Source organism: Mobula birostris, chromosome 22 (genome assembly GCF_030028105.1).
Source record: "Mobula birostris isolate sMobBir1 chromosome 22, sMobBir1.hap1, whole genome shotgun sequence".
Lineage (NCBI taxonomy): Eukaryota > Metazoa > Chordata > Chondrichthyes > Myliobatiformes > Myliobatidae > Mobula > Mobula birostris.
In genome coordinates this window covers 4868110-4883454 of record NC_092391.1, presented here as the reverse complement: position 1 = coordinate 4883454, position 15345 = coordinate 4868110, and the positions used below count along the sequence as shown (strand labels likewise).

General features: G+C 38.5%; 1 protein-coding gene across 9 annotated transcripts in view; it reads right to left on the bottom strand.

The window, feature by feature from the left end:
• Nucleotides 1-3365: 3365 nt before the first annotated feature.
• rc3h2 (ring finger and CCCH-type domains 2) overlaps nt 3366-15345 on the bottom strand; it is a 105552-nt gene continuing 93572 nt past the window's right edge. For 8 of the 9 annotated variants that reach the window (XM_072240636.1, XM_072240638.1, XM_072240634.1 and 5 more), the window contains 3 exons: nt 12942-13034; nt 10556-10683; nt 3366-9559 (listed from right to left, as the gene is read on the bottom strand). In XM_072240636.1, coding sequence (XP_072096737.1) covers nt 9358-9559; nt 10556-10683; nt 12942-13034 — 423 coding nt within the window. In that variant the 3' untranslated portion in view covers nt 3366-9357. Of the gene's footprint in view, nt 9560-10151; nt 10285-10555; nt 10684-12941; nt 13035-15345 lie in introns of all 9 variants that reach the window. The other variant, XR_011882859.1, reaches the window with a different exon arrangement.

Here is a 15345-nt window from a genome sequence, read left to right as displayed (position 1 = left end):
TTTACACGAACAACCAAAGCAGACACTGTTCTCTTTTAGGAAGGCAATCTTTTCTCCAGCTGAGGTCATGAATTCAATGCATGTTCACCTTTGCAGAACAGGCAAACAAACCCTTCTGGCTGACGAGACCATTTCCCTTCTATTAGTTCCAGGTTCAGTTTTATCTTTACTTCTCTCACAGTGGCCACAGTAGTGGTAAAGCTGCTTCCTTTACCCTTAGAATGAAAATGTTACAAGTATTGTTTACACCTTTGCTTATTGTAGGTGATGTAGCATCATGTATATTCCCAAACGCTGGGTGTGTAGCAATCTTTACTTGCCTTTCTGTAAAATCAACACGTCAGCGAAAGTAGTCTTATGGTTGTGCCTTTTTTGCAGTTTACAGACCACCGTTCTCCATTTATTCCCAGGTATATAGGGCAATTTCTTTATGACAATTGACACATTAGCAGGCACATGCAGCACTTCTTCCGTGGCTTAGCAACTCACTCTAAGGAGAAAATTGTAGTCTTGAAGATATTTCACATCTTCAGATTTGATAGGTACCCAAGAGCAAGCCTTTTGCATGTTTCAATACCAAAGTGTCCCTGTAGTAAAGCCTTAGCTTTTAGATATCCTTTCTTAGGGCCAACATGTTGGCAACTTCTGACAAGTTCACTAGGGCAACCTCTAGTGTACTGTTCAAAGAAATAGAGGCAGTCACTATAGCTGTCAGTCTTGCCTTCAACACTGTTTTCACTGGATCTCCACTGAAGATTTGAATCTATTTTAGGCAAAGATAAAATACTTTGCTGTTGTACCAATAAGGCTGCTATTTTATTTTGCTTCCTCATAATATCAACAGTGCTATTTTGACCTCTAATATCTAAATCAAGAATGTTTCTATGCTGTAAGTTAATGTCCTTTTGAGCACTTTGAGCTGTTGGCTATGACAGGTTCAGAGTGTTTCATGAATGCAGGCTGAGAGTAAACACCCTGAACCACCTCTTGGGGGTCTTGTTCGTGTTTCACAGACACTTGAAGAATGAATAAATCAGTATTGAGATTGAGTGGTTTTGTTTTTCTTTGCGTCGTTTCAATATAGGAACTCACACCATTGGACTGTCCTACTGGAGCACTTGGATACTCACCACACTTGAAGCCCTCAGCACATTAACTTTGGCCATATGTGCAGCAATTTCTTCCTCCAATTTAAACTGTTCCTTCCTTTTCTGCTCTTCCAGCACATTTTGTCCTTCCATTGACGTGCAATCAATGCAGCTAAATCAACCTCTATTTTAATGCATACAGAAGAGGTAGTGGATGCAACATATTTTGTAGTGGATACAATGTGTAGGCAAACACCATACATTCGAGCAATGGTCCCCAGTGGACGGGCAGCAATGGCCATTCAAAACTGCGTCCAAACCGCAAATACACAGCATGAATCAACAAAAGGTTGCAGATAATCTTACCTCAAGCTGCTCCTATTTTCGATGTGTTACCATTCCAACAGGTCTGAGGCAATCCTTTTCCGTAGACTGGTGTTTGTTTGGTATAATTTATGTTGACAAACTGTGGTGGTTACTTGAAAACAAAACTGCTGAGAGACTAAGCCAGAGTAATTGACATGTACTGTACTTACAAATAATGAATTTCCAAATTGGAAAAAAGGTACGTTCAATCCTTTGTTACAAAACCCGTAAAAACTAACAATCTTGTATCGATAAAAAAAAACAACAAAATTACTGATTATGGCGATCTTAGCCTTCAAATAAACGTAACTAAGCATTCTAATTAGTGATATAATGAAGAGATACTAAGCGTAATTAGCAGTGAAACTAGATTAACGTTCCAATTAGCGTACTTAAGTGAACAAAAAGCTATCATTCCTTGTTGCTCACCCCCTCTGGCTAACAACTAGCCCCAAGATTGAAAACCTAACTGCATTCATTTGCTTCCACCATGCCCTAAATCACGCGACAGGTAACCATAAAAACATGCTCCAAAATACAATACAGACAGTAAATAGATACATGGCTCCTACAAGACATGCATTTGCACCATTCCACCCAGCTACAAATGGGTTGGTGGAAAGTTATGTCCAGAGTCACTGTGAGCAATGTCAGCAAACCCCCACCGACACTGAATCAGAATTGCCAATTTCCCCCTTGCATATTGCAATGCAGCGCACTTCACAACCAACAACTCACCAGTAATGCTGCTCCTGGACAGTTCCTTGCATTCATGCTTGGATCTCCTCAACCTCAATCTCAGGAGTATGCAGGACAAACTGAAGGCTCCTCAAACAAGGTTTCACTCCTGGACAAGTAGTCCTGGGAGGGATTACACAGGCGATCAAAAGTGGGTACTTGGAAAGATTAAGGACAGAACTGGACCACTATCCTACACAGTGGAGTCGACAACACCTATCAGTTGAAGAGAGCGGAGTCATTTGTCAAAAGAAAGGTGGTCAGATCTGTGAGAACCAGTTCCTGCAGTGGCATGGTAAATTCCTACAACTACCACTGAGGAGGCCCCAGAACCTGAGATTCACAGACACAGTCTTACCTACCAAGCAGATTGAACCCCTTGTCAGGACAGAGTAAGGAAGCCTTCACAGTGATTAAATTTTTAGGCAAGAATGGGACTATTTAAAATGTACTATACAGTAACCATGCATATAGATAGCTTGAGTGCTTAAGACTTATGCACAGTATTGTACGTATATGTTGAGATGCATTCTGTATTGAGTTTGAGTATATCTAAACAGGAAGGATTGTTGTGTATTTAATATTGTAAACATATTGTTTGATTAAGCGTTCTGTTGTTTAAATAATTCATTATGGGTTATATGTAAAAGTAAGTGCATGGCACATGTCATCTCACCACCATGTCATATCTATGTACCTTGCTGAAAATAAAAGTGAAGTTAGATTCGCATTCCAGACTCTCTTGTTTTTCTTCCAATTAGTTTAATATTTTGGAGTTACAAAACCTAACAAGTGGCAGTTCTGTGGGTGAAAACACCTTGTTAATGAGAGAGGTTGGAAGAGAATGGCCAGACCATTCAAGCTGACAGGAAGGTGTACAGTAACTCAAATACCCTTGCAGTGGGGTGCAGAAGTGCATCTCTGAACACATAATACATTGAACTTTGAAGTGGATGGGCTACAGCAGCAACATATACTGGTGTACCTAATAAATGCGACTAATAAAGTGGCCACTAAGTGTATGTCATCAAAATTTGTTGTTTTGTGGCAGTAGTACAGTGCAAGGCATAAAAAATACTGTAAGTTACAACAAATTGTGCAAAAGAATAGTGAATTCACCATCCAAAAGTACATTATTGTCACGTTTTCTTTGCAAGAGCAATGACAAAAAACTTTAATTGACAAATAATTTTATTGTTATGCATGCAAATACATTCAAGTACTGCAAACTGTCCCATCAATCATCGTTCAAACACTGAAATTCATGATATTCAATTCTAGTGTACAGCCCAAGCCATTAGCTCTCAGTTCAGTGCTACGCAGACAAGGTTTTGTACACAGAATGCAACCTTTGCTATTCAGTATCACAAAACTAATCCATTACAGACCCAAATGGCCTAGCATTCAGATTCCATTCTATTCTTAAAACAAAAAGAGAGGGTAATGGATTACCAACAATTTGGAAGTCAAATTGAAATTAACAAATGGAATAGGATTTATTCCCTATTTAATTAACAGAGCATTTTTCTTAAAAATTATACATTTTAAATATAAGCCAAGTAGGTGTAGTAAAAATGACCATTAAATCCATCTTATTGATGGTGCCTCCTTTATACATGACGGATGTGTACCATCTTTAATTTCATTTACAATTCAATCGAACAATAGATTTGCAAAGAAAATGTCTAATACAGACGTAAAATATTCACACTTCAGCTCCACAATTGGTTGTACAATTGACAAAACAGGCCTCTTTTCCCAACTTCTCCAGCTAAGCATTTTTTTTCTAAAAAACTTTGTTTTGCAGCAAGAAAACTTTTTTTCATAACTTCCAGGGAAAAGAATATGCAAAACGGCATAAATGCAGACAGCAAACGCTGCAAGCTAACCACAATGCTTCAAGTGGCTGTACAGTGGGCACGTGTAGTACAAATAAGAACCATGTGTGTTGTATCACAACTACATTATAATGTACTTTATTTCTGCCCAGCTAAGGAACTGCATGCATTTCCATGCCTTTGATTAACCGAGGCCTTCAATGAATGAGCAGGTGACTAAATTCTTAAGTAATATTTCTTGGACCCACACAGCAGCAACTGCTTAGGAGTGGATTCCATTGAAGTATTTTTGAAATAAAATCTAGTGCTGGTTGATCCTCAAATTATAATTTGCTCCTGTAGTTCACGTGCATTATTTGTTTAAAACAACAACCAATTTCCCCAAACCCCTCCAGCAGAACACAATCAAGCTTTGTTTTTATTAAAAAAACATATACAATTTTAAAATCAAAAGTACTAATTCATTTTATTCACCCTCAAGGTACAGTAGATGTTAATTGTAGTTTTGTAGCACAGAGGGTTATTTCCCTGAGGGCTGTAATCTTTTTAGAAATGTTAATCAGATAATCCTGGGCTCCTATTACATTTTGGTTTACATTCTAGCATTAGAACAACTAGTAACATGTGAGAAAACCTCAGGATTAGCACAAATTGAGAAGTGATCCAGGTGTTTAGTCTCTGATTTCAAACACTATTTGCCTTGTGGTGGCTGTGGTAATGGTGTATTGGAGAGGATAAGGTTGTTGGCGGGTGAACTCTCAAAAAGAATTGGCTAGTTACGGAGTTGGTTGCTGTGCTGGTGAAATTTTAACTTAACAGGACTAGTTTTCTACCATTAGAGGGATAAAAGCAGCAATTTCCAATTCATTCTCTGCCACCTAGGGGCAATAAATAAGTACTGCAGCAGGATCCAATGTACAATTTACTGTAAACTGTAAACCAAAGGCTGGTTCATTTCTCCATGAAGACGTCCATCAACGTGATTTGGGCAGGGATAACAAAGCACATTTCAACCATGCCGATCCTTTAGTTTATCAGTGATTTGGAACTTGGCCCTTATTGCTCATTACCTAGACCTGTCTTCAGTCCTTTCAGCAAGAAAGCCTCACACAGAGTTAAATGTTACTATTCATGAAAAATAGATAGCTTGCTCAATTAGCCATTCATCTGTAACAATAACAACCAACTGTCATTTATATATAACATCCAAAAGCAATAATCAGTAAAGTGTCAACTCTGGTGATCACTGACTAGTTGAATGATGAAGACCTTCAAAGTCTGAGTTTACTAACATTGCAATTGGACAGCTAAATTAAAATTGGAAACTTTAGATGGAAGTACAACACATCACTTGAAAACATTGTTTTTTTACATAAAATTTACATTAAATATTGTCCCTAAGCTACTTATGTTAATGACTGTGACCATCTGCTAAAGACATAGCGCATGTTTTGGCTCGCTCAGAATTTACAGTTAGGAGCAGCTTTGGTTGAGAATTCAGTGACTGCATTGGAGGAGAGTTTGTAAAATGGTTTACATTTGTTTTAGACTGCTTACTGTTGGCTATCATGCCAGCATCCAGATTTTAAAACTTTTGCTTGTCCTGACCGATGGGCTAAAACAAAACAAAAGCTGATACTTTAGACTAAAATAAGTGCATAGATCCCAATATCTAAGCTTCAGTATAGAATACTGAGCATGGAGGCCCACACAAAGATTCTAAATGGACAATATCACTCCTTCATTACAAAAACCTATATAAATCCTATTATAAATAGGAAGAGATTTCATGGTGCTGCCTAATGGAATCGTAACATCACGCAGCAATCTGTCTCATCATTCTTATGAAATAAAGTCAACCCTCAGGGAAGTGCACAAAACTGTTTTTAAAAATGGACACTTTGTTGTGGTATTGTGACAACTCAACTGACCAATAACATGATCTCGCAGAAGTTATTTCCCAGCAGAACACCTCCTTTGCAGCTACCTGGTGAAAAGCACGCTTGGTTTAAAACATCCCAGTATGATTTGCAGAACAATCAACTTCACAGAAGTCATCAACAATATAAAACCTCAATGTAAAATCAAAACAGTAAGTGAGAGAGAGAGAGAGAGAGAGAGAGAGAGAGAGAGAGAGGCTGGAGGGCACTTTTCAATCAGGCAAATAGCAAACCTGTGGGAAAGAACTTAGACAAAATGACTGATATTTTAAGCATAGGAATTACTAACACACACATACTATGTAATTTGCAATGGTCTGATGCAGAACACACACATTTTAAAATCAACAAGATGAACAGACTAGAAAATCAATACAACTGTTTAAAACAAAAAAGCCAAGATTAAACTTTGAATCATCTTTTCGCAACAAATGCTCCTGGTACTCCCTCCAAAAAGATGCTGGTTTTAGTAATGTAAACAAAGCCAATTTAAGTTCTTAATGAATTGGAACATAAATTTACAATGAGATTAGTTTGCTGAATGAATGAAGGAGAGCCAGAGAGCTTCGCTGCTTCACCTCAGTTTGTCAGAAGTGTGTATACAACATAAGTAAAAGTTAGGAAGTTAAAACAAACATAATGCCCTTAACTTCTTAAACCTCACAGCTGCATATTTTTGTAAACAATTTTAAAATACTTGCACTGTCAGTGCCCAGCTCTATAATAAATCGAACAGCCTCCCAGAATCCAGTGACTCAATGAAGTGGTAAGAGATAAATTATGGCCAAGATTAAACAAACCATCATGATTATTACAGATATCATATTCAAATGAAAATATTGCCATTTTTGACATTTACTTCTTTTGATCAAACTACAGATATTTGTTTTAACTGGATTGTGTGAGGCATGACTTTGGATTGCTTAAATTCTTTTTACAGTACTTTTAGACTCTGTAGCAACATATAATATTCATCCATTATAAAGCAAGTACACAAAAGCCATTAGAAGTTCTTAGATTAAATAGGGCAGAAAAGAGGCCAGTTGAACTGGTCTGTCATTCAGTGCAAACACCACACAATGCAGGAGTTCCAAAATACAGTTTTCACCCTGTTCTAAACACAGCAAATACAGTGGCGGGAAAACAAAATGATTTTCTGTAAAACAATTAAAAAATACAAATACAACAATGATCTATAGCAACATCATTATTGTACTTATGTAAACCGATTATAGACAAATTTAGCATTGGCAAACAAGCAGCTAACTCCGCCATGGATGGTCCCAAGCCCAGCTGTGATAGGAGGGCTTGGCATGGGACTAGCACTCCAACATGTAAAAAACCCAGAGTTACAGAAACACCAACAGAAGCGCCAAAGACCTCATCCCTGGGATAGGAAGGATCTCCACCTAGAAGATGTATGAAGTCACGTGGTGAAAGCCACAAGTCTGTGGAAACCACTGGGCTGATCAAACTTCTAAGGAGGCCAGTCAAAGAACAGCTGGCAATGTGACCTTGAAGCTGATACCAAGATGGGCTACACCTGGGGACAACTTGAAAAACTGGCCCAGAACATAGGTCTCTGGCAAGCTGCTGTCAGCAGCCTATGCCCCAGTAAGGGCAATGGGCTTAAGAAGAATCAAGCAGCTCCAAGGTCATGACTGATATTACAGAGTATGTCAGTATCTGGGTACTAATTACTGATGAATTCAATAATCAAAATCTCTAGGAATGAGGGTGAAGTTAATGACCTGGGAATTACTTGCAATCTTGTCTTTGGTGTGCTTTGGGTAGAAGGCAAAGATGGTGGTTCCATCACTCACCTTTTGGGATCTGTATCTGGTGCCTGTGCACCTTCCAACATTTAACATGGTTTATAGGGATATAAATCCTAATACTTCTTTTCCCTGTGTTGATGGATATTCTTCCATTCTACAAGCATCAAGAAATGCTTTTAAGTGTAAAATGACTGAATTCTTACTTTTATCAATTAGTGTGAATCATTAGGAAAAGGAGATGAAAGCATTTTTGCTACTAAACACGTGGCAGATGCTATAAAACTAAACCTGCTGGAAATACTCAGATAGTTGGCATCAATGAAAAGAGTAAGGAGATAGCTCAGTGAACTAAGAAGTTCACTCTTTCTCTCTCATAGATGATAGTTGACTTGAGTTTTTCCAGCTTTAGCAGTTTAATCATTAACCTGTGAGTAGCTGATGGCCAATCCGACCATGTCTCCAGCTTCATTCTAAGGCACAACTTGACTGTTCAAATAATGTGACAACAACATTTAGTTTCAGCTATATCACCCTAATTTTAAACAAACGTTTGAAGTTAAACACCTAAGAGACATTTCTGGGGTTAATCTTTTGTTGATGTTATATTTATTTATTTAGAGACACAGCATGGAACAGGCCCTTCCAGCACATCAAGCCATGCTGCTTAGCAACCCACCTATTTATCCCTAGTCTAATCGCAGGACAATTTACAATGACCAATTAAGCTTCTAACCCCTAAGGAGATTGGAGCAGCCAGAGGAAACCCACACATTCAAACTCCTTACCAACGGTGCTGGAACTGAACTTGTGAACTCCAATGCCCCGAGCTGTAATAGGATCGCACTAACCGCAATACTACCATGGTGCCCCTCTGACAACAACACTTTGTCTCAGCTACACCAGCCCAATTAAGCTAAACACTTAAGAGACATTTCTCGGGTCAACCTTTTGTTAACATTATAACCCATGGAATTTGTTGGAAACTATATTTTGAAACTCTAATTATGCATTTTTAAAAAAAGGTGAAAAGTATCTCCCTTCCACCATTTTAACAAACAAATTTCTTATAAAAGTGCAACAATGCCATGAAACTAAGTCTTACTATAACAGCTCGAAAATACAGTTTTCCAAGCCATTACCTTCTTTCAATTTTGTGTGAATTGTACACAAAAAATATATAAATGAAAGAGAAAAGGAGGTAAAATCGTGGTTAGTTTTCACCAGGTGTGTTGCTGCAGTGCCCTGCTGATCAACAACTGAGCTGTGTATGTTCCACATTAGCCATTGTGAATAAGAATGGCTAGATTAATGCACTGGCTCACAACAGACTCATAAAAGGCTGCTTTAAAGCATTAATTCAAATGATGTCCAAATTCCAAGGCTCACTGGAATTTAAACTAGTGTCTGACTAATGTTAATTTCACTGTCAAAATGGTTAATGCAAGAGGGCTTTTATAGTATCAAAAAAAGTCCACAGGAATTTGATGCCCTCACATTATTCTTATAAAAAGCATAATATAATATATGCACACAGAAATGTGTAATACATTATATTATATAGAAAGCAAAACTAATTGCTTCTGTGTGTTGGTGTAAACACAGATTCCCTTCAGCTCCCGTTGGCTACAGCCTCGCCATTAGTTGTGACATTCATATCTTTTGCATCTTCTGTCAGCTTGACTGCAGATGTTTTCAGGGCCAAATTACTGATGTTGAAGGAAGAAGTCACAGCTGGGGAGGTGATGAAGCTGACCGAGGCTGTGATGGGCTGGTTAAAGCCAGATGTCATGGGCATCATTTTTTGTTCCTCTCTATCAGAAAAGAAAAAAAAAGTTTTAAAAAAGCGAGTTAAAACTTATCTTGCATTTTTTTTCATCTTCCTTTCTAAAAAACATTCGCAAGGACACACAATGAAAAAGGACCTGCAGCCAGCCACCAGGCCCCTCAGTCTGCCCCACCATTCAGCTCTTCTGCATCAGTTCCCCATTATCCTCAATTCTTGGAGATTTCAAGTTTTTAAAAACTTAATTTAATTTTTTTTTATTTTTGAGATACAGCGTGGAACAGCCCCTTCTGGCCTAATGAGCCGCACTGCCCAGCAACCCACCTATTTAACTACAGACTAATCACAGGACAATTTACAATGTCCAAACCTGCTAACAGATAAGTCTTTGGACTGTGGGAGGAAACCGGAACACCCAGAAGAAACCCACATGGTCACGGTGAGAACGTACAAACTCCTTACAGATGGCGTCACAATTGAACTCTGGACTACAATGCCTCGAGCTGCAATAACATCGTTCTAACTGCTATGCTACCATGGTGGTGCCCCATATATACAGTATCTATATTTATATTTATCTAGAATATTAATATTGATATATTTATATTATAAATATTTACCTATAATGGTCTTCCAGCATGTTTTGTGGATTGGTCTTAATCTATCCCCGTTTCCACTCCCACCCACTACATCTAGACTCATGTGTGTGGGAGTTAGTCGTACAGGGCCTTGTTTCCAAGGTTGCCTTCGTTTCTACCAGGTGATGGAGAAAATGTGAATTTAGTTTGGAGATCAGCAGTGAGTAGAAAGAGCATACTGCTGACTGCAAAATCCAGATCACAGTTTAGTTAATCAGAAGACAAGTGAAATCATTCCATGGTACAGTTTCATCATTGTTGCATATTTTTCTAATCAGTTTTCAGACTTCTCTCATTCCACTTCAGATCAGCAAGATCTGGAAATCCAGACTTTAAGGGAATAAAGCTGCGCAAGTTGAAAAATGTCATAATCTCATGATTCTTACTTGATCGCAATCTGCTCTGCAATCCTGCGTCCCTGCTCCTCCTGCTCTTTACCTTGGTGTTTATGATGTATATTTTCGGATATTATGTCATCGGCCAGATCACCTTGAGAGCCAATAACCAGAACATCCTATATGAATAAACAGGAACAACATTATTTAAAGCCTGGTATCAACTTTATCCAATGAATTTAACATACAAAATAAACTTTGCAGTAATCAAATATCAAAAAACATTCCAGTCAAATCTATCTCACTATTGTTGTATCCAACCCCTTCACTAAGCTTGCAGGTACAACCTTCTTCAAAATAAAAACCACAAGGGTTAGTCATCTCCACCATCTGAGGCTTCAGAATATATAACTTCAAGCAGAACTCATTGACGAGGATGAAATACTGAGCCTTTAGGAGGCATTGGTGAAACAGTACTTGAGAGCAATTTTGGGCCCCTTTTCTAAAAGATGTGCTGACATTGGAGAGGGTCCAGAGGAGGATCACGAGAATGATTCTGGAAATGAAAGGGTTAATGTATGAGGAGCATTTGGTGGCTCTGGTGTTGGAAGAATGAGGCAGGGATCTCATTGAAGCCTACTGAGCATTGAAAGAACTAGACAGAGTGAACGTAAAGAGGATGTTTCCAATAGTGGGGGAGTCTAGGACCAGAGGGCACAACCTCAGGATAGAAGAATACCTCTTTAGAACAGAGATGAGGAGGAATTTCTTTTGCCAGAGGGAGGTGAATCTGGGGAATTCATTGCCACAGCTGGCTGTGAAGGCCAAGTCATTGTTTATATTTAAAGCAGAGGTTAATAGATTCTTGATTAATATGGGCACCTAAGGTTATAGGGAAAAGGCAGGAGTATAGGGTTGAGAGAGGGAAAACAAATCAGCCAGAATCGAATTCTGCTTCTATGTTTTATGGTCTTATGGACACAAGTACAACGACAAAATCCATTTGCAGAGGCTTTATTTGAGCATGTTAGAATTATGGTTCCTACAGGATTGAGCATCAAGCACTAAAAGATATCTGTTGTACAACTGGACACTTTATTTCACATATAACCTGCAACCTAGTCTGTTAAACATTAAAGCTCAAAACTCCTGCAGCTATGAGTAAAAGGGATAAGGAGTCCGAGAGCTGAAAATCTAGATTAAAATCATGGGTAAATCCTGTATGATTCTCCCAAGAGGAACCTAGTTTCTAAGGTAAGGACATGTTTGGCACAGCTTTGTGGGCCGAAGGGCCTGTATTGTGCTGTAGGTTTTCTATGTTTCTACTAGCAGCCAAGTCAACCTGAATTTGAAAGACAATTTTATTCTTGATGCTATACAAAACACAAAATTGTGGGACTTAATATGTATACAAAACATTAAAACTATTCTTCAGTCTTTGAAGCTGTTATTCATTTCATTTGTACCAACAGAGAACACATGCACTTCTGTCAAGATGCTATTCCAATGCAAGAGAGCAGAGCTAAGAAATACTTAACATTCTTTTTGCATTTCAGTGCAAAACTGATTAAACTGTATAGCTGGTATAATTCAATAAGATGCTTGCATGGGCATGTCTGTGGTTAGTTATGCCACAGAGCAATGCACTAGTTTTTAAACAGTAAACTTCTTTCAATAAGAGCTAAACACAGAAGACGTTTTTGTAAACACATTCATTACCACTCACAGTCTCTTTCCAACAAAGCTTTGAATTGTGTCACTAATTTATCAGACAATGCACATCTTATAGTAATTTATGTTAAGAAGTTGTGAACGATACTTTGAATTCAGTGCCGCTACTGGAGTTGTTTCAGTAACCCTATACCCTCTGTTTAAAACAGTCCAACGCAGGATGCACCCTGCCTAATGCTCCTTTCCAGAGGTGGTTTTGTTTCTTTTCATTGTTATGTTTTAATATGTCAGTTGGATGAAATGATAACATTAACACGATTAAACAGCAACAGTGATCAGAAAAATCTCTCATTCCTTCTGTTTGTTGAACTATTTTCCCTAAAGATGAAACAAAAGTCAAACCCCACTATTGGCTACAGCGCAGTTGACAACATCTAAGCTCCGACAGCTGTACATTCAAGTCTCATTTCAGTTTTAAGCATGAAGATACTTGACATATTTATGCAGTTTCAGATGATAATCCAGAGCTGAGGAGCCATTTGCCCTCAGGAGGGAATGGGTGGGAGGCTGGCCTTAAATATTTATTCTTTTGTCCGGCATCACCAAGAGATCACCATACTTTTTAATTAGGATGTGGTGACATTTTATACAACCTGACAGCTAATTAAATTGCAATAGTGACCATACTTTAGAAGTACTTTACTTGTTGCAAGGCACTTCGTAATATCATAACAAATGCTCTGTATACAAATGCTCAGATCTGTACCTCTATTCCTTCGTCTTGGTCAGCATCAGTATCCAAAGCGGAGAGCTCCAATTCTATATCTTGATCATCTGTAGAAACCTCTGTAAATTCCCTCTATTAGTAAGCAAATAAGTTTATGATTGCCTGCCTGTTACCAACAGGAGAACTGACTGCAAGTGCTTAAGTATAGCAAGATGTTAAATAAACTTTTAAAAATGATTGTGTATTAACATGCAGTTAAGTCACATGCATTCTGAGCCACTTTATGCAACAAAAGCCAGTAGACTGGTACAAAGATCATAAAAAAAAAGGCACTCTATGGATCACCTTCATTTAAAAAAAAAAGCAGCAGAAATTTCACTTCAGATTTGCGGAGCCCTGGTCAAATTGCATCTGGACACTGAGCATAGGTCCTGGCAGTAAGAATATAAAGATGGTGAAATTGTCTTCAAATTATGAAGACATCCCTTAAACTTAAGAATACCACGTACAGGACTGGACACCACTACATCAGCAGTGGGTGATGGTACTAAAATGGAGGAGGATATTCACAACATGTTGCCAGGGTGGGGGAACTTTAATTATTGGGAAAGATTGGCTGGCTGGGATTTTTTTCTTTGGAATAAAGAAGGCTAATGGGAAAATTAAATGAATAACGAGGCAAAGCAACCAGTGAGTTGAATAACTAGAACTGGTAGATAAATTAGAGGGAAGATAAGGATCTTTTTGATTTTGCTGAAAGAGTTGTGAGGGTCAGTCAGTTATTCAACAGAGGCAAAACCACCAATACATTGAAGTTACCCGAATAAGCATTTAAATGCCATGACTACCATGACTACCTTGATAAGAAAATTGTATATATTTTCCTGTAAATGCCTGCAAGAAAATGAATCTCAAGCTAGTACATGGTGACATATACATACTCTGATAATAAGTTTACTTTGACTTTAACAAATTTGCACTCAGAGCTTGGATGTGGAAAAAGCCTAAATAGCGTAGACATGATGGTTGAGTGGCTGCTTGCTATGCCACGAATTTCAATAACCATCCGTACTCCCTAAGGTTTACATATCAAAGATAGTCAGAATGATAAACAGATTTGAGGGGGATACTTCTTCCCATGATAAATAAAACGGAAGTAGCGATAAGGGGAAATCAAAGCAAGGATATTTAAAGTCAGATCAGATGCAGTAAAGGAAAGAAAAGGTGGAAGAAAATAAAGGCAATTTGATTGGCATTCATTAATAGTGATTACATTAAATATGTATTGAGCTTGTTATAATTAGGCTCCTATTCTGAGGAAGTTTAAATGCAGAACAAATTGAATGAGAGCAAGAGCTAGATCCAGTGACCATAATATGATACGTTTTTATCTGCAAATTGAGAGGGATAAGGGCAGATCAGAAGTGTCAGTATTGCAGTTGAACAAAGGAGACTATGGAGCCATGAGGGAGGAGCTGGCCAAAGTTGACTGGTCGGATATCCTAGCAGAAACGACAGTGGAACAGCAATGGCAGGTATTCTTGGGAATAATGCACAAGGTGCAAAATCAGTTCATCCCCCGGAGAAGGAAGGACTCAAAGGGGGGAAAGTGGCCACAGTGGTTGACAAAGGAAGTCAAAGATAACATAGCATTAAAAAAGAAGTATAACAGAGCTAAGGTGAGTGGGAAGATGGATGATTGGGAAATTTTTAAGGAGCAACAGAACTTAACTAAAAAGGCAATACGGGGAGAAAAAATGAGGTATGGACGCAAGCTAGCTAGGAATATAAAGGAGGATAGCAAAAGTTTTTCTAGGTATGTGAAGAGAAGGAAGATAGTTAAGAACAATGTTGGGCCCTTGAAGAATGAATTGGGAGAAATTGTTATGGGAAACAGAGAAATGGCAGATGAATTTTAAGTACTTTGGATCTGTCTTCACTAGGGAAGACACAAGCAATCTCCCGGATGTATGGATGGGCCAAGGACATAGGGTAAAATAGGAACCGAAACAGATTGACATTAGGAAGCAAACGGTGATGAGTAGACTGATGGGACTGAAGGCTAACAAATCCCTAGGTTCAGATGGTCTGCATCCTAGGGTACTAAAGGAGGTGGCTCTGGAAATTGCGGATGCGATTCCTTAGATTCAGGATCAGTTCCTGAGGATTGGCGAATGGCTAGTGTTATACCACTTTTTAAGAAAGGAGGGAGGGAGAAAACAGAGAACTATCGCCCTGTCAGCCTAACATCAGTAGTGGAGAAGATGCCAGAGTCCATTATTAAAGATGAAATAGCGGCATATCTTGATAGCAGTGATAAGATTGGGCCGAGCCAGCATGGATTTACCAAGGGCAAATCATGCTTGACTAATCTATTGGAGTTTTTCGAGGATGTAACCAGGAAGATAGACGCGGGAGATCCAGTGGATGTGGCGTACCTTGA